The 25,464-nt window shown below is 37.2% G+C and overlaps 2 protein-coding genes across 8 annotated transcripts in view; both read left to right on the forward strand.

Moving 5' to 3' along the window:
• Positions 1–25,464, forward strand: part of HMGCLL1 (3-hydroxy-3-methylglutaryl-CoA lyase like 1) — a 234,821-nt gene that overhangs the window by 49,791 nt on the left and 159,566 nt on the right. The gene's annotated exons all lie outside the window — the stretch shown is intronic.
• BMP5 (bone morphogenetic protein 5) overlaps positions 1–25,464 on the forward strand; it is a 64,177-nt gene that overhangs the window by 27,076 nt on the left and 11,637 nt on the right. For all 7 annotated transcript variants that reach the window (XM_084515300.1, XM_084515302.1, XM_084515303.1 and 4 more), the window contains 3 exons: positions 5,072–5,264; positions 10,589–10,737; positions 21,165–21,362. In XM_084515300.1, coding sequence (XP_084371426.1) covers positions 5,072–5,264; positions 10,589–10,737; positions 21,165–21,362 — 540 coding nt within the window. The remainder of the gene's footprint in view (positions 1–5,071; positions 5,265–10,588; positions 10,738–21,164; positions 21,363–25,464) is intronic.

Consider the following 25,464-nt stretch of genomic DNA (forward strand, 5'->3'; position numbering starts at 1 on the left):
ATGAAAGATATACTTCCTGAGATAAGCTTAATTTAACTTTCTTAATGTTTGTATTCTACAGCCTGAAAGCCTACACAAAGTTAAAAAGCTTTAAAATGTATATTTTTAAAAGTCTGGCCTTCCTCAACTGAGAATCACGTTCTACTGAATGTTCTTAAGTTCTCTGTAATGCATTTCATTAACATATTGACATCTATAATAGCAAAGCATCTTTCATTCTGCTCTGGGATCGGACCTTTTCTTTTGTCAATACACCCTATAAAACCTTTTTGCCATATTTTGTAAAAAGTGTTGTCATTTCTCGTAGTCTAATTGTAGAAGAGAGAATGGGTTTCCAGGATTTGAATGCTGGAGAACAGAGCAAGAATGAGGTAGATAGCTATTTGATGTCTGTCTTTTCACAGTAGCACAATAGCTAATTCCTAGGGCCTCTGACCTTTTAGTGTCCTGTAACAGAGTACTTGCATTAATCTGTTGCTTATCTGTCACCTACCACATTTGATATTTCCAGCCTCTGCTTTCAATTATCAGTCATTAGAGGCAGCACTGAGTAATTTCAGGAGAAAATGCCTGGAACCTTTGACCTGTTTCTGTCAGATAAGCACAAGTGTTCACTGTAGATAAACTATCATTTCATTATATTCAAGATGTAAACGAGTGTCGTTTGTAGTGTATCGGCTTACTGTAACCTTTATCACCTTGAAGTGATTAAAACTGACTGGTTTACTTAGTGCTTATACAAAGAATCCAGAGTCAAACAGTGAAATTCAGTGAGATTAGTGTAAATGGCCCCTTATAATTACATGGTCTGTAAGACCATGCTTTGGCATGTATAAGTAGTAGTTAAACAGTTACATAAGTTGATTAGGGAAGCTTCACTATTTGTGAATGCAGTTGGGATCCTAAGACCTTATGTTGTAAAATCAGCCTGTTTCAACCTGGCTTTGGTTTGCTCCCCACTTGCTAAAGAAGCTTTCACTTTCCATACATGTCACCACATACCAGCCTCTTCAGGAAAAGCAAAACACATGTCAGTGGGGAGCTAACTGCTAATGAAGGAACACGTATAATAGTCCCTCATACACTGTGATATAAACTTCTTGCCAGCACTTTTTACATTTTTTTAAGCTCAGTCAGACATTTATAGCTGAATTGATAATATACTGATTACTTATTGCACATCCATCTGTGTGATTTATACTTGTGTTAATGAAAATTTGTGAATAATACTTTCTCTTCATATTAAAGATGACTAATTTTTCCAAAGTATCTCTGTGGTGTAGATTTGCCTTCAGTCTTTTTGTGATTGGGCTGAGTGTTAGTACAGTGTGAGTATTTCATCAGTGAGCCACATGGGTGGAAAATATCATTCTTTCCTATCTTACACACACAGGTGTTTGTGATATTCCCCTGAGCTATGATTTGTCTGATGTAACCGTAGTGCTGAATATATTAGTTTCAGGTGGTGTAAAAATACCAGTTCAAAAACCTGGTGCTAGGAATCCTGATCAATGACAGCAAATGAAGGGTTTTGTTGTAATCAGAACTGACTATATACTAGTTCTTTTTAATTACAAAAATGATATGCCTCTGATGGTTAAAAAAGGACTTCCTGATATTCTGGTCAACTATTTTTTAGATGCCGTGATCTGTCCCACAGAGAAGCTTTTTGGCAGATGAACTGAGCAGAGCTGGAATGACATGAGAATGATCTGAAAGAACAGAATATTTAAAAAAATCTTAACCTGTATTTTTTGGGCTGCCAGTGCTAATGCACTGAAATAAAAATACTTGAGACATGGTGCTCCTCTGCACTCCATGTCATTTCAGCAGTGCAATGGACCCGATAAGACACCTTACTGTGCATTCAAAGTCTTTCCTAACAAGACACTTTTTAGATGTAGAAGAGATTTAGGTTTGTATATTATTTTCTGTATTAAAATACTCAGTATCATTAAATAACATTTATCTTTTATATTTTGTAATTCAAGTCGCTAGACAATACCACAACATTGTTTGTTTTGTTTTTGTTTGTTTGTTTGTTTTTTTCCAGTCTGCTATATAATGCAAGATCTTGACTTGTCTAAATTCATAAAAATTGTTTTTATGTTTTGTGCTTTGGCTTACAGAAATTTACGGGTTGAGAATCTGGCTCCGATGCAGAGGGTGGGACTTCCCTGGAATCAGAGTTTTTCATGAATTTTAGTGCCTGTTTTATACAACCCTTTATTTGTGGAGTCTCTTGCTACTTCTAGACCTGCCTTGCCTGCCAATTCTGTCCTGGCAAATCTAGGCCTAAGGAAAATCTGAAATTCTGTCCCTTTCAGATGGCAGTGCTGTCTCTTCCTGGGTTATATGTGGATAAGTAATATCTGTGTTAGCTGTAATAATTAATTTGGGGCTCTACAGACAAGGGCTATCAGTATTCTTCCAGCAGTTGTGAGTGGTCCTGAGAGAATCCCGTCGGTGTTATTGCAGTGTGTTGTAGAGGTTTGTGTCCAAACTGCAGTGTATATGGAGACAACTGCTGTTTCCAAACTAATGTTATTAATTAGAATGTACTTGTAAGAAAGTAGACAAAAAGAAACCTCAAACCCAAATAAAAACAGCTCAGGCCAGGAGTACTGGCATTTAATACTTTTACTCAGTCTAATTCTCCAGTGCTTACTCACAGTGAGTTGTGCTTAGTTACCCATGAATGCTGGTAAATACTTGTTGAATAAACACAAACCCAATATATTACTGCTACATTAATTCTGGCTTTAATATATCTTTCATTTGCAGATTATTGACATATCTGTCCCACGTTAGCCCAGCAATCCTCAGCTATAACATTAGAAACTTGTGGCAGACTCTTCATACTAGAAAAATCCTCCCTGGTTCAGAGCATTTGCATATGCTAATCTCTGCCAAGTCCTTTCAGAAATGTACATTTAAAAAAAAAAAAAAAAAGGCAAACAGACCCCAAACCTCAAGTTAGATCTCTGTATATATCTCACAGCTTAGAGCCAAGCAGCGGAGCTGCTAAATAGACCGTATCCTGTTTCTCTTCAGTAGCAGCCCATTCATCTCCAGGTACAGAGCAGCCCGTTTACATGCTTCTGCCTCTTTTCTGCTTTACTTTTTCTACGTAGTGTAAGATGGCAAACCCACGTAAGCCAAATACACACTTGAGCCAAGTAAACCTTGCAGTTAGCAGACAATTTTCCTTTTGTCAGCCAAGAGAAAGTTATTTTCACTGAAGATAAAGTGTTCTTATAGCCTATATATTTTATTTTTGGTGATTCTTAAGGCAACACAGTTTTGTATGTTTTCAAAAACTGTGCTTATAAAAACAAGAATAGTTTACATTTTTGCAGGGATGAAAGGGAAGTGTACTGTAAGGGATAGCTCTGTGGCCACAGGTGACTTAGCTGCTAACTACTGCTCTGAAAATAATGTAAATACTTTTGCTTCAGTTGCTTTCATTTTAATATGTCCATAACCATAACTTTATATGGCAACACCAAAACAGGTTTTTCTTTTGGCAGATTTCTGTTTTGTAAGACTACATATGCATTATAACATGCATACTACTTAAATATATGTACAAACACATTGTGTACAAATGCATTGTGTATGTATGTAAATTTATGCAGATGTAAACATAAACATGAATATATAAGTATAAATATACATCTATTGTAATAATACATATATTTTATTGTTTATACATGTAATGAAGTAATCTATACCTACACATTTTCGGAACTGAGGTTGTTCCTCTCTCAGATCTCAGGACTGTTAATGCCAAAACTCAGTAAGAGAGCAAGGGTTGTAGGATGGAGCGTTTAGTGCAGCTGGGTGCAGTCACAAATCTTTATCTGGTTATCTGAATTGAATCCCAGCTCTGAGTGTTTGGCTTTGTCCACCATCAGTCCGGCAATGCACCTCAAGAGGAAGGTAGAATTTCTCCACTGCCACGGGGCACTAGGCACAGCTTCTTCACAGGTCAATGTTACACTCCATAGAAGGGAAAACCATGGATGATTTTCCTTTCCACATCTCTTAAATCGAACTATTTGTCCTGGAGAATGGTTATCAGACAATTCTCTATTGTCTGATATGTTCAGACAATCTATGTCTGAACTATGGCCTGTATGTTCACTTGCCACATCAAAACAGATACTTCTTTGCAGGAGTGGCTCCCAGCTCAGGGCCAGAACCGCAGCAAACATCTGAATTAGCCCAAAATCAGTTGTACAGTGAAATCAGCTAAAATGCTTTGTCCACTCCACTTTAAAATTCCGTGTGATCCTGAATTAAGCAGTAATGAGTTTAGTTGTTTTGTTTTGTTCTTTAAATTGTGGTGTCAGAAACTCTGGCAGCTGCCCTGCACACCCTTCCTGTTTGAGGGGGCGCCTCAAGCCAGGAACACCCCTGCCTTTGCTGTTGGGGTGCCAGAACCTCTCAGCCCTGATTCACGGCTCCTTCTGACCACTAGCAAGATGACACTGATGCCATTAGACTACAGCATGTGTTAATTTATACGCGACCACTTCTTGAATATATAGTGGTTGTAGTGCACTTTAGCACTACTTCAGGATTTATTACATTGAGAGGGAATGATCAACTTTCCTCTCAGCTGCCTGGATATTAGTGGCTATTAGTGTTTTCCAAAGTCACCTACATCTGGCATTACTGCTGCTGGGCTTACAACTAAACGGAAGTCCTAAATCCTTCTGCAGCTTTAAGTTTGTCCATATTTCTAGTTACTTTACAACATGCCTTCTTTCTTTTTCTTTCTTTTTTTTTTTTTTTAATTATTATTATTTTTTATATTCTTTCCACTCTGGCTTCTGGAATTTTTATAAAAGCCACTGAGGGTTTTTCCTTTTGAACTGAAGACACTTAGCTTGTGGAATTTCCTTTAACTGGAAGTATGTCTGGGCTTGTGGTTTTATTATTTGCACAGTTTTATATTGTCCTGTTTGTTTACTCCTAAGCATGGGGAACACTCTATTAAGCATGGGAAATGGGTGTTGTCTCTCACTTTGTCTCTTTAATTTGCATTCAACTCTTTTTCTAACAGTTGAAAGAGACAAGGACTTCTCCCACCAGCGAAGGCACTACAAGGAATTTCGGTTTGACCTTACTCAAATCCCACATGGAGAAGCAGTGACAGCAGCTGAATTCAGGATATACAAAGATCGAAGCAACAGCCGCTTTGAGAATGAAACAATTCAGATTAGCATATACCAGATCATCAAGGAGTATCCCAACAGGTACCTTGCCAGCATGAGTGTGTTATGCCTGAAACAATGTCCCAGGTTTCTATCTGAATTAGAGAGGTGATAACTGACCATAAATGTACCCTTGGCAAGGCATTATTGCTATCGCTGTGGCTTGTGTTGCATTAAGTCCTAGGCAACGACAACAAATACTGAGCAAGAATAAAACTTATCTTAAATGTAATTTATTCCAGGTTTATGGAGAGTTGCATATCCAATCTCATCAAACAGTCTGCCCATGGACAGGGGAGGTGAAGGTTCATGTTCTTGGTGAGCAAATGGTGGATTTGTAAACTCAGTTGAAGTGTCTGGATTTGGGAAATACACCATTTGCCAACACTGACATACTATAAGCCAAGACTCAGCTAGCTCCTTAAAGACAGATAGAGTGTTCAACTTTGCTGACTTTTGAAGGAGTGTGGCTTTTTTTGTATGTCTTTTAATGTTCTGCAGAACATGATTAAAAGATGGAGTCATGCACTGTCTTTAAGATGACACATGGTGCTTACAATAACACTAAAATTAGAGCAAATATGTCACACATGAGCAAATCTCCGATTCTGAGTATGTAGAACAGTGCAAGTGACATATTTCCAAGACTGTGCAAAACCTACAAAAATTAGTAAATTACCAGATTTGTTGAGGCAAAGTAGCTAAACTATTTAGTAGTTTAAGTAAGAACCCTGTAAGTAGAACATTGAGCTTGTACCTTCCAGGTGAGATCTCTGAACACCAAGTTATAAAATCGTTATGGTTATAAACAGGGAGTTATTTTGTGTCAATGGAGCAGAACCAACAGGTGGGAAAGCACTTATCCTTCCAGAGTATCTTCTGCTTTCTTACTAGATTAGTGCAGGATTTTTTTCCTCTGTGTCCAGCTTACAAAATTTCGGTTGATATAGGTCCCCAAAGAAGCTTCTTGGAGGAAGGAATGAAACAGGAAGGGAAAAAAATATATCCATTTGAAGAGTATAGGTCAAGGCTAGGGTGATGAAAGCTCTTTACCTTCAAGCTCAACAGAATTAATTTTATTTTTAAGAACTAATGGGAAAAGTTGATTTTCTAATCCATTTTAATGGGTTTTGTTTTTTTGTTTTTATGTTTTCTCAGTGAGTGATTTCCGTTCTATTTCACAAAAGGGAAAACAGCTTAATCCTTTGAAGCAAGATGAAACTTAAATAGCATCTGGCTTGTTAAAATGACAATTGTCTCTATTAAACCATTGCAGAATACTAGCACTTTCTTTCAATATCTCATCTTCACATTTCTAAGCATTTCTAATTCTTCACATTTCTAAAAGCACCATTTCTATTTATAAACATAATTTTATAAACATATATATTTCCATTTATAAGTATAAAAGCCCCTTGTCTTCTGATGGAATCACGATGCCAGAAAGGTGCATGTGCAATATTTGCTTTTCACTAGTATAACTAAGGAAACTTCAGACTTAGTCTAATCGTCAAGTGTTTCCCTCCTATTGCTGATTTTGCTGGTCTGTACTTATACATGGAATATATGGAGGTATATGGAGGTAAATGTGTTGAGGTAGGAGAAGATCACAGCCTCTCTAGTGCTCATATTAGAAATTAGGAACTTTTCCTACTTGCTTCTTTATAACTCCAGACAGAAGAGCTCCCAAAAATATTGTATTATTGGTTTCTGCAATAAAGTTTCAGTTTTTGCTTTGGGGCTCAGACTTCAAGAGTTTGTCCTACATGTGTACATGAGATTTTAGGTGCAAAATTTTCAGATTTAGCTGCAAATTTTTGTGCAACTGCCATGCTCCACACTCCCTGCTAGTGTCATACCACAACAGAGCTGCTCAGTTTGACCCTGGCCATCCACCTTTCTTTTCTCTGAATGGGAAATGTGGGTATCCGATGGAGTCCTACAACCTGCTACAGATTTTGCTATGCCTTTAGGCAAGACGTGGTCATGGTTTATTGCTTCTGTGTTGCTGACTTTATAGTTGCAGACATTTTTCTGTCTCTATGGCAGCATGGCTGCTGAAGCATACTTATTGAATTCACTCAGAGTTTGCTGAAATGACAGTCTTTGAGATTGAAGTTTTCTATTTGTTCTAAGGAAAAGTGTAAAGCACAGCCAATGGCAAAGCAAACTTTCCTACTTGGCCCTGCCAATGTACTCCTGCCCTGATCTTTTCTCATGACGAAAGTAATGTGCTCCAACAGGCCAAATCCTTGTTCATGATCTGGTGGCAGCTAGCCACTAATTTAACTAAACCCGAAGGATTCTTCCTGCATTAGGGAATCCTCAAGTGGCATTAAGATACTAGAGCAGCTTTCTGGAATGAGGCGAGAGGTGAAGCAGCGTTATGGGGATGGCCAATTACATAGTAATAGTAGTCATGATTTGATCTAGTCAAAAACTTTGCTGGCTGTCAAGGAACGTATAGATGGTTTATTCCACCTTTCCTTGCTTAAATGACCCAGGAGATCTGGAGCTTCTTAGACGTTCTGACCGTAGCCTCTTTGCTGAGATTCTTGACTATGGTAGCATTTCTGTTGTAGACAATGGGCTGTTTGGGTCCAACTAAGCTTAAACAGCCTCCATAAAGGTAAAGACAATCAGCTGTATTCTGTCTGAATGTGTTCATTGTTGCATTTCATGCTATTTACAACATAATGCCTTGCTTTTTTTATCATATGTTGTAATTTTAAATAGATTTAAAAAAAAAAAACACTAGAGCCAAAATTTGCAGCTGTTTTTCATTTTAAGTGTGATTTTTGTTTGTTTGTTTGCTTTATTTCTCTTCACAGAATAAAAGAGACTTTTAAAATTAAAAATGTCACAAAATGTGATGAGAAATTTCAAATAATGGTGGAAAACTGAACCCTGAGCTGTCACTGACTTTTGAAGGGTCTGGTTTTCACCTGATGTTATACGAATTCTGGAAAACAAAACAAAACAAAACAAAACAAAACAAACAAACCAACAAACAAACGAAAAAACACTTATTGTCCTGAGTAATATTTTGAATTTCTGTAGTAAATGACTATTGTGTGGACCAAATCATTTGCACTGATCTGGAGACTTTTTCTCTATTTCACCATCTGTTCTTAAGAATCAGTTCTATTTTTCTCTAGGTGCTCACAACTTATTTTTAGTTTGTTTTCTGAGTAAATGGGTAAGAACAGTCTGCTGGCTATTACCATAGCTAGATCCTGCTTGCAGGAAGGTGGGCAAGAAGATTGACATATCAATGCCAAGACAAAGTGGTGTGAATTTCTGCTGCTGTACAGAATAATAAAGCCACACTGCAGGAGAAAATCTATCTTTTATACAGATTTCTGGGCTGCACCATTAGTAGTCCCCTATTCTGAGTTGGCACTTAGATATTGCACACACTGACTTTTGAGGACTTTTTATATTATTCACAGCAAAGTTTGGAGCTGACAGAATCTATATGGGAAAATGATTATGTATTCCAGGAGGAGACAATACAAATGTGAAATTATGGCACTGTAATATTGCAATACTTTATATTCTAAACAGTTTTACAGTTTTCTATTAAATTTATTGAATGATACACAATATATTTACAAATAACCATGTCAAAGCCTGTCGCATTCAGAATTATACCATTCAGTTTTAAAGTTCTGATAAAACTGCTTATTAGAGAAAAAATGGGCATTTAAGACTCCAGAGAGTACTATTTATGAGCTTGTGGTACGTTGTTAATTTGTTCAGTGCTAGTGTAGCGAGTCAGGCTCTTTTAAATCGTAAGACTGTTTTCATGTTAGCTCCAGAGGGAGAAGGTATGTTTTCTCCTTGTGTGGTCATTCACAGTGTTCTATTAGAACACAAACGGTACGAGCCCAGCAAAAGATTATCCCTTAAAGGAAGGCAAAAAGACAAATTTAAAGAAAGCTCTTTCAATTTCCTTTACCTAAAAAAAAAAAAAAAAAAAAAAAAAAATCCTTCATTGTTGCTGAGCTCTTTGACCTGATTATGTAGATATTTCTCACATGTAAGCAAATGTTGTATGCTTGTCTGAGTGCATTTTGTCTTATTTTTCTAAGCGTTGAACAAGCACTGTTTCAAGAGCTAAGCAAGATGTTTTTTCAGTGTAAAAGGCTTGTAGTACGTGTAAAGTGGTTAGTCAAGATAAAACAGTAAATTCCTACCATGTCATTGTGATTAAGCAGCATAAGAATACAGTGACAGGAACGTCATAATTTTAAATTTACTTATTATACACAAAGACTGTTTCCATCTCTCCTACTTCTTTAAGCATATATTCATGCTGTCTGTAAGGTAACAATTCAGCTTTAAGGTCCGTGCAAGCCAAGTCTGTCTTTAGTTGTTTTGGACAGTCAAAATGTAAAGTAAAACACTTTTTTCTTGGTATTGTTGTTTTGATTACTATTTATGGCAGAAAAGGAATAGGTTTCTCTAACAATAGATTTAAGTTTAAAAGGCTTAAATGGTGAAAACAGTTTCTAATAATGCGTGCTGCTTTGTAGAAGCATGTAAAATGAAACTGATGAGAGTTAAATATCTTGTTTTTAGTATGTTCATTGCAGTAAATTATTTGTGATACAGATGTGGTTCTGGAACCAATTGTGTCAGGAGATATGTGAAAACAGAACAAATAAACGACCCATGCTAAACATTTAGTAACACAATTATACTAACTCCCCTGAGCAGCCCTTCTGAATTACTGGAAAATTTCATGGGAACAAATCTGAGAATATACCAGGGAATCAAGGGTTAAAATGTAATAATTACGTTATTGAATCGATATATAATTTCTACTTTGATATATAGACTTATTTTCTAAACATCTGTACTAATATGAAACTGTCATATATTCATGTTTCGTTATATGATATAACTGCTGTCATATGTTATTAATAACAGACTTTTTTAGCAATGCTATTCCTTTGAATTTAGTTGAAATTGGAACGTGATTTTGACATTTTTTGTCTTTTGCACTGGACGGTTTATAAAATTTAATATTCCTGAGACGTTCTGGTGCTGAAAGATGAATCCTTTATACACAGTCTCAATTGCATATTTTGTGTATTTATATCAGGAAGCTAGATTTTTCAGATTTTCCAGAACTGCAGCTTTCATATGATGAGAGTCATTTCAGATAGGCTTGTAAGGGGAAATACCTGTATTATACTTAACAATTATATGCTGGCTACAGCACATGCTATGCTGCGTTATGATGAGGATGTGTCAAAGGATTATTCATTTGGGCTGGAGGAAGTTATTGTCAGCAAGGAAGTTAAGGGCAAAAAGTAATAATATTTGGATGTTGTAACTTTCTATTTTCTTTAATTTAGGGATGCAGACTTGTTCCTGTTAGACACAAGAAAGGCTCAAGCTTCTGATGTGGGCTGGTTTGTGTTTGACATTACTGTGACCAGCAATCACTGGGTGATTAATCCACAGAACAATCTGGGCTTGCAGCTCTGCGCTGAAACTGGGGACGGTAAGAGATTTACTATAGATCATAAGTCCGTATATGCTCTTGTCATCCTGTTGCCGTGAACCTTTTCTGGATGGGTGTTTTTTAACTCTGCTGGGTGGCAATCCATGGAGGGTTTATAAATGAAGAACATAGGCTTGTCCTGCTGCAGCTACGGTCTGGAAACTGTTTATTGTTCTTAATTCTGTAGAATATAACAATTATAAGGCTAACTGAATCAAGCTAAATTAAATGAAGTTTGGGATAAAAGTTCTTACATGAAAAATCAAGTTCCATTTTAATGTTCTTCCACTGATGATTACCTACATGCAGTTAGGACATTCTAGCAGATTTGTGGAATTTTTAGTTTATAAAGTTTCTAAATATCTTTCTGGGCTGAAGCATGGAGAAAGGTATAAAACAACCTCTGAATATTTCAGAAATGACCTCCTAGACCCTGATACTAATGCTGTAGAGAGGTTAAGAATAGGGTAATTTGGAAATTGTTTTTCTATCCTTCAAAAAAAACATTAACCTCAAAACTTTTTTACCTTGAAATGGGTCAAAACTTTGAAATCTTGAAAAAATTTATTTGCTGAAAATTAGAAAGAATTCTAACAAATCTGAAGTAATAACTGTGGGTTTTTATAGGACAAATTTACTCGACTACTACATTATTCACAGTTATACAGTTTATTAAAAAGTGAAAATGCATCTCAGTGCAAAACACGGTTTTTAGAGGTGTTCTTTCTTAGACTTATTTAGAAACTAATACAAAGAGAATTATATACCTTTTTTTCTGTGATGGTTCACTTAATCTGTATTACTTTACAAGCAAACTTTCAGATTTGGCTCTTTCTTGTCAAAAAGCTTTCTGTGTCAGAGGTCAGGGGATCTATGATGCCAGTTAATCTAAACCTTAGCTGACATAATGTTAATGAGTAGCAGAAGAAACCCTGGTGTAAGGATTAATATATATTTTTTTTCTTCTTTGTTCTGGCTATATTTTCTCATTGTTTTTGATCTGCATTCTCCCTCAGGCTCAGCTGGGCTGTGAACAAAGCCCCTCATACTTTTCTGGCAAGTGCTCTGGCTGCTGGAGAGTTATGGAAAAGGCTGCCATGGGCTCTGATGTCCTCCTTTAGGCACAGTGCTGTGAAAAGCCTTGAACTGGGGTGCACAATTTCACCTAACATTGCCCACAAAGTTCAGATACAGTCAGCAGAAAAGGAAGGCACGGATACTAAGTTGACCACATTGCTGCTGCATTCGACTCTTCAAATGGCCTACACCTGAGCATGAGCTGTGCATGGGCATGGTTTTGTTAAGGCCAGTTTTAAGACCTTAACATTTTGGAGAGGTGACACCTCTGTCAGTCATCCACTGAGGTGGACTGGCTCCCAGCCAGTTTTGCTGTTCCAGAATAAACTCCATCCTTAACAGTCCTAGCCCCCCACGCACACCCCCCCCACCGGAGGTTCAAAAAAAGAAATTCTTGAAAATGAAATACCCATGAAAGGCACTCATTAAGAAATCCTGGAACTAGCAATTTGTTGGTTCTAGCCTCAACCTTATATTCATTCAGTAAACAGCAGGAAACAGCAGGAAAGTTTGTATGGATAAAAGGAAACCTTTAGATTAATACACTGAAGAAATTGTAAAAGAACAGTTTATATAAATATTTCCTCTGTCTTACTCCCAAGATCAGAAAGGTGATAGATAATTTTCTATTTTAAATTCCAAAGCCACAGGCAGCTTTACCTTCTGCACCTCACTTATTTTAATTTCTCAACACAGCTGCTCAAGTGAGGAGGGAATTCTCCTCTTTCCTCACTTTCTGTTCCCTTTTCAGTTTATTCATGCAAGAAGAATGCCCTTCCAGAGAATTCTCAAAATTTAGAATTCTCAAAACTATTGGGAAGACCTGTGCTATACCGCTTCATTTTAGCATAAGGAAAATCATCCTTTCATGCTCTTACAATTTTGCTCTTAAGGCTTTGATTATTTTTATTGGGTTGCTGTTACTTCTGGAAGCTATTAGAAACACCAGCAGTCGAATGACATGTTTGTGTACAGATGAAACATGAATTTTTGTACATGACTCAGTTTGTAGTGGACTCTGTTTGCAACCCAGAGAACCCCACCCACCTTTCCTCCAACCACTTCCCTACCAAAACCCAGGGACTCATTCAAAGCAATAGAAAAACCTGCCATTGGCTCAAGGAAACTTCAGGCCATGCAGGTCTGAAGTACCTTTCCACATGCCTTCAGCTGCCCATTATGTTTATGGGAAGTATAGGAGGTCTGCCCCCATAACTGGAGAGATATTTGTGATAAGACCCTGGTAATTTCTGAGACTTCAGGGTGCTACTGTGTTGTTATCATTATCATTAATAGTAATCTTTCTTATGGTTGTCTTTCAGTGACTTTTTAAGCAATTACTTGTGGAGATAAAATTCTCTAGTGATCCCTGAAGAAGATACATATAAAATAATAATGTCTATGTGAGGAATAAAAAAAAAAAAAAGTAGCTATTTAATATAACAGTGTGATAAAAACAACTCTGGAACAATGTCTGGTTGCTGTAATTCATATTTTCCCCCCTTTGAAAATGCTGAAAAAATACAAAAAGCCACATGACATTGGAATGTGTTTTCTTTTCTCTTTAAGACAGTATTTGGTATCATACGCATCATTTTCGCATGAAATGTAGACTTTTTCTCTTAATGGGACATTTTATTTTGAACAGTAAGAATAAAGGTTTGCATGACACATATGGAAGCTGTCAACATATAATGCACTGTTTCCCTGGGGCTGTGGTAAATTAAGGTTCTTTTTTTTTTTTTTTTTTTTTTTTTTGATTCTCTTTTTTAAAGTCTCCTCAGCATTCTACAGCATCTCCTTTTGGCCATTTCCCTCCTTTTGACACCAAAACTCTCCATGGTGTTTAAAATGAGAGGTGATCATTTTCACACTGATGGAAGTGCGGGTGTTAGATGAATTGCAGCATAAAATCAATGCAGATGCAGAAACAATTTGAAATGTTCCATGTGATGCTTTTCCTGTATATATACCATATGTGTCCTATGACTTAAAACATGTTCCAGTGAGTCAGCACCTTTGTATTAACACTTAACATTTTTATAATTAGAAGTTAGCAACAATTTGCACATCACTTCTAATGGAGAAGTACAAATCTGCAAGAGCCTTCTTTTTGCTGTTTATGTCAGTGCTGAGGAGAACCTAATGTTGTCTACAGAAAATGGGAGAGCGAGAAAGCGTGTAACTATGATTACTGTTGATTCATAAGAAAAAAAAAAAAAAAAAAAAAAAAGAAACAGATCCCAAATATACACACCTCAATATAACATCCTGGGTAGCCTTCGTAGCCTGTACTTCTGTGTGTTTTCCTGCCATGGACTGCTGCCATGGCTCTCAGCTTATTTTCCATCAGCCTGTGCATCACAGAGTTGGTACTTTGAAAAACCCAAGCTGATTAAGGTGATTTCTGTTATCATGTAGTCCTAAGGCAGGTTTTCTTAGACTTCCTTGCTGTTTGAGGTAGGCAGACAACAACAATCTTCAGTTCCCTGACTGACTCTTACTTCAGGTATTTTATTCTTTTCCTCAGAGCAAAGGGAAACTTGAACAAAAATAGGTTCCCTGATCCAAGTGAAGGCTGGGGAAGGCCAAGTCTTTCTCCAGCACGTACTTGGGTACACTACTACATGTGTCCCCTGGAAGGGGACGTTGGCTCCTACTCCTACATGCTGCAAGAAAGACTGGGGAGCTGCTTCTTCGGTGTCATGGGGGAGACACTAGGAGACCCTATATCCCTGTTTTTTTTTGTTTGGTTGGTTGTTTGGTTGTTTTTTTTTTTTTTTTACCTTCTCCTCATCTCAGCCTGGGACTTTCAAGGTCCTTTCCTTTTCTCCTATGAAGCTTTTAGAGGCAGCATGTCCACCTTCTCTTCTGGGGAATGCACTGCAGGAGGTGGCCAAATTGCTTTTAACCCATAACAAACTGTGGCAACACCCTGGCTCTTACAGGCAGTTGGCTGCACACTTTCACGTTGGCCTTGACCTCTCCTTTACAACACTCAGTGTTACTAATCTCATTCCGAGGTTGCCCCAGTCAACCTTGGCACCTACCCTATGTGACCACAGTATCTGGCAGGTAGACCAGAGGATGATGCTGGGTTGTCACATTTAAGTTCTTTGGTGGAGCTGGTATTTACAAGGCAAAATCATCAGGAGTGATTTCACCTTCATTAGCGTCCTTACAGTGGGGGAATTTAGGATATATATATATATTGATATATATATGGACTTTGGCAGGCAATAGCTCTGCCTAAATTCTGAGCCATCTGGAAGCCATATAGCCATGTTAGCACAGCACTGAACCCAAGCTAATATATCCTGCCCCTCAGCAGGTTTTATTAGCTTGGGCTCAAGCACTGCCTAAGTACAGCTACATGAGTTCTGGTTCAGAGCTGACTTTGGCCAAAGTTATATGAGTAAATTAAACATGCTTGGGAATACTGTGGGGCACTGAGCTCTGCTGGTGTGAAACAAGCCAGAGGGACGACTCTCTCAGCATCCAGAAAAAGGGTGGCCACATGGCAGCCACCACAGGAGAGCCTGGGGACAGCTGGCACTGGCCGTGAGCATGGTAACAGCACCTTGGGTGGCCCCAAGAAGTGCGGATGGTCCAGCTCCAGCACCTGGGAGCGCTCCAGGGCACCCCTTACTTTTTGCAAATAGGTGTAACCTGTTTCCAGCTGGGTCAGAAATACCACCAGCATTTTCATGCATCTGCTTGTAGCCAGCAACGTGAACACATTCTGTGTTAGTACGGGCACACTTACTTGAGAGAGGCTCCTGCCCCTGCCACCAGTGCACACTGGAGCATACTGGTCCTGGCTGTTTGGCTGTGCATCTCCCCCCCTGCCCTGCTTCCCAGGCAGATGAAGAATACATCAGCATCTAAGCTAAACCAGTAGTTTCTAAACCAGTAGTTTAGGAATAATAATAGTAAGAGTTTTTGCTTAGTTTCATTCAGAACTTTTTTATCCATTTTGTACTTTTATCCATTTTATACTTTCGTGGATGACCAATTAATCTAATCTTTCCTTGTTTTATGGTCTTCCTGAACAAATTCTTAACTGTTCAGAAAAGCCTTAGGGCTCCCATAGACAATTCACAGTTTAAATACACTAAATACAAAGGATAAATCAAGCACTTAAGAGTTTTTGTGTATGATTACATCTGATTTTTTTGTGTAAGCATACATGGTCGTGCTGCATTATACAACATGCCATGGTTCCTAACGTGTTCACAAATTATCCCAAGTGATTTCTTCAAGAGCTTTATGAATACCAAAATCAACACACAAAAAAAAAAAAAAAAAAAAAAAGATATGCAAAATTCATTTAACTGAACAGAATAAAAACAACAGAATGTAAGATTTTAATAACAAAGGCTGGAACTTCAGTTTTGACTAAAGCTGCGAAGCCTCGGAAAATGACACAGCAGACCATCCAAGACCACCCATTTTTCAGAATTCCTTAAAGCCTCCAGGGAGCAGACAAGTCAATAAAATACATGAAGCTTGTTTCAAAAGCTGTATTTTATGTCCATGTAGATAAATGTGTCCACCAAAGGAAAAGTTTGTGCAACAGTTTATGGAGGTAATCCAGTAGAGAGAGTATAAAATACTTCAGAGTTGGAAGATTGTGGATGCCTTATATATGGACCATCATATTTGTGTTGTTAGCTTTTCTTTTTTCATTTTTTAAATAAATCTTTATTTAAGCTTTGATAGCCAAACTCTCCCTCAATTCTGTTGTTTCCATGAAGTCCCATTGCTCACAAGAACACTGTTCAAGCATGAGAAATCAAGCAAATTTCTATCTAATTTTGAAACTACCTAGTGAGCTTTCAGACTCAGAACCTTAGAAGTGTGTTTGCTCAAGTTAGACATTATTGGACCTTGTATACTCAGGGTCTTTCTCCAAAAGGACTTCCCCAGTCTTCATGGGGATCACTCCCCACAAGAAGAAAACCATAGATGTGTCATTGGAATGTTTTGGTATTTTTTTCAACAGACCAGAAATGAATTCCCAACATCACTGAATTTCATAATTCTATCTACAAATATGTAAAATTATTACCAAAATAACTACTGTGACCTAGAAGTAGTGGTTAATCTGTAAAATGTGTTTTGTGGCTTGTTGAACACTTTTGAAAGTAAATAAGTGCTTGTTTTTCATAACAAAATGAGTGGTTTGCTGCAGTTCGATGACTCAGGACAAAATAATGGATCTTGGAATCACTCGTTGTCCTGTGTTGCCAGTGTAAATCTGGCCAAGACACATAATGGCTGAAAGCTCTTGCAAAATTAGTGTCTGCTCAATGCCTTACATAAAATATATATTGCATGAGGAGAGAGAGCCAGGTCACAAATCTTACCACTGTCACTGGCATCCATGCTGGCGATCTCAGAAAAAGTCAGGATTCAGAATGCCATGAAAAATGAGGTGATCTCTCCAAGTCAGGACTGTGAGACAGATTATTATTGAAAGCTTGAAACGCTCTTGCATTTCCATTTGGAGTAGCTGGGGAAGAAAATGAATTTTTAAGATGGGACTCAATCAGTTTATGAAAGGAGGTGTATGCTGTTACTGCATGTGACAGCAGAAAACCATTCAAAGGAGTGACACAACAAATAGCTCCAGAGTGTTTATCCTGAGTGCTGTTCTTATTCTGTAGGTTTAAAAAAGAAAAAGAAAAAAAGAAAAAAAAAAAAAGAAAAAAAAAAGAAGAAAAAAAAAAGAAATTAATAGCATTGTTGAGGTAGTACCTTTTAAGCTGAATGTCACAGCTATTTTTGAAACAGATGCTCCTTTATTATAAGAGAATGTTAAAAAGGAAATAATATTAATTCAGTTCAGTCACTCAGACCAGCACTTCCACACAACCTTTTATGCAAACTGCTAAGGGCACTTTACTATCAAATAGAAGAAAAGCCAAAAATAAGTTTAAATGCCAAGTTAAACAAACACATCTTGCCAAGGACTCAGAATCATATGAATAAGAAGTAAGGAGTTGAGCAGATTTGGGACATAATGCTTTAAACAAGTTTTAAGTCCCTGAATATACCTGTCAATATGGAAAAGAGACAATAAATTATCATAGCAGGATTGAAAAGCACATGCCAGAATAAGAGGAATACAACGGCTCTAGATTGTCCCTGCACAAAGTCCATCTATTGCACTTATTTATTTTTGCTAGGTGTATCTCAAATGCAGTGGCTAGGTTCAGTGAAGTGGGCATCACCAACTGCTGGTTTCTTACATTGTGTGCATCTATACAGTCTGAAGAAAAAAATAAATCTTTGAAATCCTTAGGATTAAAGATATGATAGAAGTATAAAAATAAAGCCGGTTTCAGAATGCTTGACCATATTTGATTCTTCTTCAGACATTCTCAAGAGAGGTAGAGATACACCTTGCTCTTTTGGTTTTCCAGTTGGGTGAAGCTGTCAGGGAAGATATGGGGTCAACCTGAGCCACTCAGGTGACTTTAGGAAATGCTGCTCAAGTATCACAGTAGGGAACAACTGTGGTAGAGAGACCTGAATTTCCAGTTGCCACTGAGGCCAAGAGAAAGGTTTTATAAATGGTTACTATAAATGATAAACTACAACCACTTACTAAAAGTGAAGCCCATGGATGCTTCTTGCTACAAAGACCAGTTCAGGTTAGGGTAAGATTTTTCTTACTGTGTCCTGAAATCCATGCTACAGAAAAAGGTGTGGTCTGCAAGACTATGACAAGACTTTGACTGAGCTCCTGCTATAGCAAAATGCTTGATGTTTTTCAGCGGTTTTCACTAAAGGACAATAGAAGTTCTGTAAATACAAACTTTCTTTTGCACAGAAGCAACCTAAAATGGAGACATATGTAGTTTGAATTTCAAAATAGTTTGAACTTCAAAACCAAACAGTTCAGAGAGCCTCCTCAGAAGAAATTTAGTGTCTCAAGGGCAGTGTATATTTTGATTGCTTCGTCGTCTGAAGGTCAGAGTTAAGCTAAGGTATATGATAAACCAAGAGAGAGAAATTTAATGATGAACCCATTGAAGCCAATAAACATTTTTGTCTTAACTTCACTAGGAGCAGATTCAGTGCATATACTATTCATGAACTGAAAAAACGGGTCCTAAAAACTCAGGCTGGCTGCTTAAAAGATCAAACAAATAAAGGAATAAAGTCACATAAACTGTTTCTGTGTGTAAAAAGGCTGTGGGTTACAGGCTTAATTTTTATGGTATATCTCTATACCCTGAATAAGTAAGTAAGCCCTAACTTGTGGAATCTTAATAGTCATCTCATTGCTGAAGTCTAAAGGAAACCCAGAGGAAACTTAATAATATTAAAAGTTATTTTAAAGGGAGTTCACATTGGTTTGAAGGATATTTTGCTTCGCACACAATATCCACCATTGTAAATTCAGAGAACCTAGATTTAAATTCAGAAAACCTACACACATCTTTACAGCACTCAGTATATAAATCTAAAAGTATTCTTAAAATGTCCACCAGTAAGGTATTAATCTTTTACAGATAAAATTAAAATTCTGAAAGTCATTGGAACAAAAAATAAAGAAAAATAATAAAAAATATTCCCTCTAGAAATGAGGGGAAACTTGGAACTTTGTGGTAAGAGGTTGGTTTGTCCATGTTCAATGAATAGAGAATAGTCTGTACAGTTTTTCATATCTGACTTGCAACAGAATATTTGAACATACAGAAATTAATGTTACTGAATTATTTAATAGTTACATACATAAATACATGAAAAGAAGAATTAAAGAAACACAAGACTAAAAAGTCATTTAAAATGAAATCAGAAGCTTCAACAAATATATTTTTCCCTTGCAGTCAAAAAAGTAATTATCAAAATTGTTCAGAATATGTTGCCAATTACTCTGCTCCATAACTGCTAACTTTCTCAGTTCTTCTCCTGCCTTTGCTGGGCTCTCTGTCACTGGAAACATCTTAAACCAATTTAAAGTGCTACACCTGAATAAACATGTTGTAAAAGTGTTTATGTATTGAAGTGGGTCAGTTCAAGGTATGGTATTTGGCTGGAACTTCTAATTTCTCTTTTTACTGCAAAAGGGCTGCCAGAAGGAGGAAGTCTGAGCTGAATTAATACATTTGTTACAGTGGAAGTAGAATGGAAACTACTTTAACCACAAATCAAACTGCCTCTTTCATTTACGCCAGTGATAGAGTTTTTCTAAGAAATATAGACTCTGGCGTACAGCCACTGTACGTTTGTGTTTGAAAAGGAAACCTATATGCTTATTTCTATAAGGTTGATTCCTAGGCTTATTTGTAAGTTCTCTTTCAGGGTGATTAAGCTAACAGTATTGCAGGTTAGCGAGGCAGATGCTCCTTTGTTGTCTACGCAACAAACGCTTCCAGCCAGTTTAGAGGAGTCCTCTGATGCCCTGATGCCGCAGCGCGGGCGATGCTTGTGCCTGCGCCTCCCCATTTAAAGGACCTCTGTGTCCCCCACCCAGCACAGCTGCACAGCTTCACATGACACTGTCTCGTTTTCTGACGGTTGAAGGGCTCTGCATAATACACGTATGCACAAAAGTGTTTATGCTGCCAAAATAAATTCTGTTAAGAGCAAGGGTTTATTTGCTAAAATGTCACTGATGCAGTTTCAGTGACTTGTTTTGCTTTCTTTTCTTTTACTGAGGTTTAGATCCTATAGTATAGTGAGGCTACCACATGGTCCTGGCTGAACAAATATTTTAGAGAAATATGCACATCCCTTGGGTACCGAACCAAAATCAATAAAGTCCATATTTCAAACCCTGTTCTCTTGAGCAACTGAACACCTTCCTACTTTTACTAGTGAATGGACATCAGTTTGAGTAACACTGTACAATATTTGTTTTTAAAGCAGAGGTATATTTATTATCCACGCTTCTCTTTGCCATGTATTTGCTTTGGGGATATAAGTTTCCACATCTGACACCCAAGCGATGCAAAAACTAGATGACTGCATTACATTATCCTTTTGATAGCCTATAGATCTTAATGGGACTCATTTATTTTTTCATTTCTATAATTGTATACATGAGACTGAATTAAAATATCCATGTATTGAATAATATATACAGTGTATGGAGACTGTACTTTCATGCAATGACAAACTACCTGTAAAGCTGTTGAAACTTTTGTAAACTGTTGAATTTTTTGTCCTTTAAGTTCTCTTAAACAAAAGAAGGTTAGGATTTCTATTCATGTAACTTCAAGGTTATGGGCAAAATCCTTGCCTTCCTTCAGTCACTGGTGGAAATCTCAGTGTGGCTTCAGGAGGGGCAGAACTTCACATAATGTATATAACTTGTGATTTCCATTGCTTTATAGGTCGAAGTATCAATGTTAAATCTGCTGGCCTGGTTGGAAGACAAGGGCCTCAGTCAAAACAGCCATTCATGGTTGCATTCTTCAAGGCGAGCGAAGTACTTTTCCGTTCTGTCCGAGCAGCCAACAATAAAAGGAAAAATCAGAACCGCAACAAATCTAGTAGTCATCAGGAGTCTTCTAGGATGCCAAGTGTTGGGGGTAAGATGAAGCTATGATTTACTAGTCCATGTTTACAGGAGTTATGGGCACCTGCTCAAATGCAGTGGTGTCTCAGTAGCTTAACAAGACATTGCTCATTGGCTGAGCTGTCAGAAACTGTGTTCCTGCCCTGTTTCTGCCTGCCCCCATAGCTTTGGTTAAACCTCTTTTGTTATGCTGGCTCTGAGCATGATTTACCTTCTGTGAGTTGGTTCACTTACATGTATGACTTAATTTTATTTGTATTTGAGGTGTAGGTAGAAAAAAATGTACCACTGTTTCTCTAGTTTCATTTGCAGATCTGGAACATAGTTATTTCTGAGGTAGGTGACTTAGAGGGATGCACGTGTTCCTTCTGAAGATCCTAGGTTTTGTAAAGCTCCTAACATTTATAAAGGCACTATGGATCTCTGTTTATAATTGCTTTGTTTGTTTGTTTGTTTTTGAATATTGAAAGGTTTTCTAGTGTTCTGTGTAACTATAACACAAACAACTATAACATCTGCACAACTAACTTTTAAATCCCATCAGTCAATATTGTAGGAGAGCAATTAGAAATAAATAACAAAAATGTTGCCAACTAGGCAATTTTAACTTCTTATTAGTAAACAAAACAAAACAAAACATGCCCTATATCAAAAAGGTATTATTATCCATTACTTATAAAGTGATACTGACTAAGCATTCTCTCCTTATTATCTATTTAAACTTCTTCAGAAGTCTTGTAACTCAGATGTGATTTAAGCACGCACATCAGTTAAATTTGCTAGCTTATGCTAGCCCTAGATCCATTCACTTCAGAAAAAGAAATGAATTTGCCTTTTGGATGATACTATTTTGATCAGCTTTGGTTCTGCAGAAACCGTTCCTTCTATTTTCCTGCTACCATACAATGCACTTCTGCTATTTTCATAAAAGGGCTCAGGACTGAATAGTACAACGTGAGGTTTTCTTGTGTTGTTTTTGGTTTTGTTTTCTTCAAATACAGTTAAACATGCTCTTTGTAACTGCATTAAATCTAAAATACTCTCTGTTAGCTCCAGGGTAAATAATATTCTCTCTGAACAAAAACAGAAAAAAAAAAAGTTAAAGTCTTCTAACATTTTTTGGAAAACATTTCTACTAATTTTGAGAATTATATGTATATATATGTATTGAAAAACTAATCTAAGTGCACAGTACTTTTAAGGTACCTAAATATAAGTATCATACTTCAAATTGAATCCCTTCTTTCTAGTCCATGAGGAAATGAAAACTGAACAGGTTTGTTAAGCCTGCTTGATTATAACAGGGAAGATGAACACAAGCTCCCTGCTGGCTTAACTTGGGAAAAAAAATCAGCCTTAACACATGCCAGCAAGTTGCATCAGAATGAGAATTGCCTCATGAAGAGTTGTATGTATGTCTCAAAACACTGGTCAGCCTCATTTATGCATCCAGTCTTGCTCCAGAACTGCTGTAAAACAAGAAAAATCAGAATATCTCTAGTGAAATGTGCATTATGAAACAAATTTTCTCCTAACCTCTTTAGGGCCCCAGCCTGCATAACCATAGATATGCATCACTGTATATGTTGATCCATGCCATATTTCTGTCCAAAAGCTTGTTAGCTTCAGAAAACCTTAGTGTTAGAACAAAATTAGATTAAGAAGCAATTGCATGTGCAGTTGCATCAAGGCAGAGGCAGCAACCTGTGACTGGAGATGGGGGTGGCAAGATGTGGGCAGGCTGGAATAGGTGGCAAAGCTACATGTAGATGAGTAACCACAGCCTCACATAGCAATGTCCTCCTTAACAAAACTGCTTGTAGGACTAGCTTCTGCACCACAGTAAACTGACTTTCATGCTGTTGCCTTGCAGTTTGCACCAGCAGTCCCCATATCACACATAAACAAACTCCTTTTGTTTGTGGGCCCTTAAAGATCAGTGATGGGAATTTTCATGCTGTAAGTGAAAAAAAAAATAATTAAAATCTGTGAATGAGGACATTGATGACTGCAAAGGTAATATGTGCAGATTCTATCCAGATGTTGCAATGTGAAAAAATGATGTGAATGAGAGAACACATTCTTATTTCCCATATCTTTGCATCTTCACAGCAAACAAGCACAGCCTGCTATGAGGGAAAAGCTATGCCCTTTTCCTCCTATATTCCAACTTCCGGAACTGGACAAGTGCATTGCATGCATTGCATTGCAGCAGGCTTCTGGGAGGAGGCTGAGTCTCGTAGTTTTGCACAGCTTCCAGAGGTTTCCAATCCTTCTCCTCATTTTTCATCAAAGAAAATCCCAAAGATTACTGCCCATCCTCCTCCTCACAATGGTCTGTGATGCCACATTCAATTATCATTTACTCCCTGATGCAAGGCCCTGTGGAAGTAAATGACACAGTGGTGGGCAAAAGTCACTGTGTGATGTAGGTGCTTGTTTCTAAGCTTGTTCTACAGCATCCAACTCAGACTTTGACAGTGACAAATGCTCATCTAGGTAGCCAGAGCCAGGTAGGTGTGTTGCCACTTATAAGTCACAGTGTTCAGTTATATTTTCCCCAAATGTACTCCAGTCCTTACTTCCTTTTAGTTTGAATTTCTCTCTCTCTTTTTTTTTTTTTTTTTTTTCCCTCTTAATCTTTTTCTGTTTCTTTTTCCCTTTTTTTTTCTTCTTTTTCTTCTTCCTTCCTGTTGCCTTTTGTCTTTTGCTTTTTGTCTAATTTCTTTTCTATGTTTTTGGACCCCACTGATTAGCTTTACTGTATTCTCAGGACATCAAAAAGGACAACCCTGCTGGGCAACTCAGTTCTTCCACTGAATTACACACATTTTTTAATTATTCATGAGGACATAGACAAACACAAAATAGAGAAAATAAAATCTATATGCACCAGTTATTATTATACCAGCTGGGTAAATGTTAGCATATTTGGTGCCAGCATCCCTATGTTCCTAAAATCTTCAAAAGAACATGACCTCAGTGTAGTGCAAAGACACAGAAATTAAACTTAGCATTCAGACCTCACCTGCCTGCACAGAGGATTGAAGTGTTTATTACTTATCCAGTCTATCGCAGTCAAACTGAAGATAAAATGAAAAAAAATAAAATCAAAACAAGACAATTTGTTCCCGAAGTACCTCATATAACTGCCTCGAAACAAAGTCTGACTTTATTTTTTCTTTTTGAACATTACTAAAAAGTATATATTGATACATATATAATCAGGCACTAGAGGATAACCACATCTGAATTACATAAATTTTGGTCATAATGCAATGAGATTAAAAAAAAAGCAGTGCTTAACTGTGCATTTCCTGTATTTCATTGGTTGATGTCACACTTATTAATGAAGAACATGTGATGTAGTCATATCTCAATGTCTTTATTTTCCCTGCCAAAATAAATAAATAATAATAATAATCCTTTTTAAAAAATATTACATTTTCTTGCCCTCCTTCCACAACTCCTTCTGCTACCTAGGGGTTTGGACCCTAACTGCCGTCCCTGATAATGTTGGGAACAACATTTAATTACCCATAATGGCCTATAGTTTTGCTTCTTGACAGAATAAGCATATGGGCCTTGAAGCTGCATTATATGAAATTGGATGCTTGGCACCAAACCTTGTTATAAATGTCACATTTGATACTTACATGCAATGTTACAATAGACACAATGTTTGTCTTGTATGAAAGATAGAATTCAAGGAAGGAATACACATTTGCCTGAGTTTAGCCTTCTTCATAGGTGTGTGGATTAGATGGTTTACCGATTCACGTCTTCATATAAAATGCAGACCACCATATCAGGTAACGTGGTGTGACTGTGCATCCACCCCTGGTTAACCTATGTTCAAGTAATTCAGAATATCAAGACAACATGTCTCAGCAGTGATGCACATATTTATTATGTAGTCTTTCTCCTTTAACTGTAGACACTTCTGCTGTATTCTGGTACAAAAACTTCTGTACATATTCTTAAATATGGAAATGTCATGACTGAGAGAACTTACAAAAGCACAACCTTCAGCTTACATTAGTTTGACTGCTTTGGTGCAGTCTAAAAACAGATTTTGATTTCCCTAACTGTCTCATATGCATATCTTTCCCACA

Source organism: Aythya ferina (assembly GCF_964211825.1).
Source record: "Aythya ferina genome assembly, chromosome: 3".
NCBI classification, from domain to species: domain Eukaryota; kingdom Metazoa; phylum Chordata; class Aves; order Anseriformes; family Anatidae; genus Aythya; species Aythya ferina.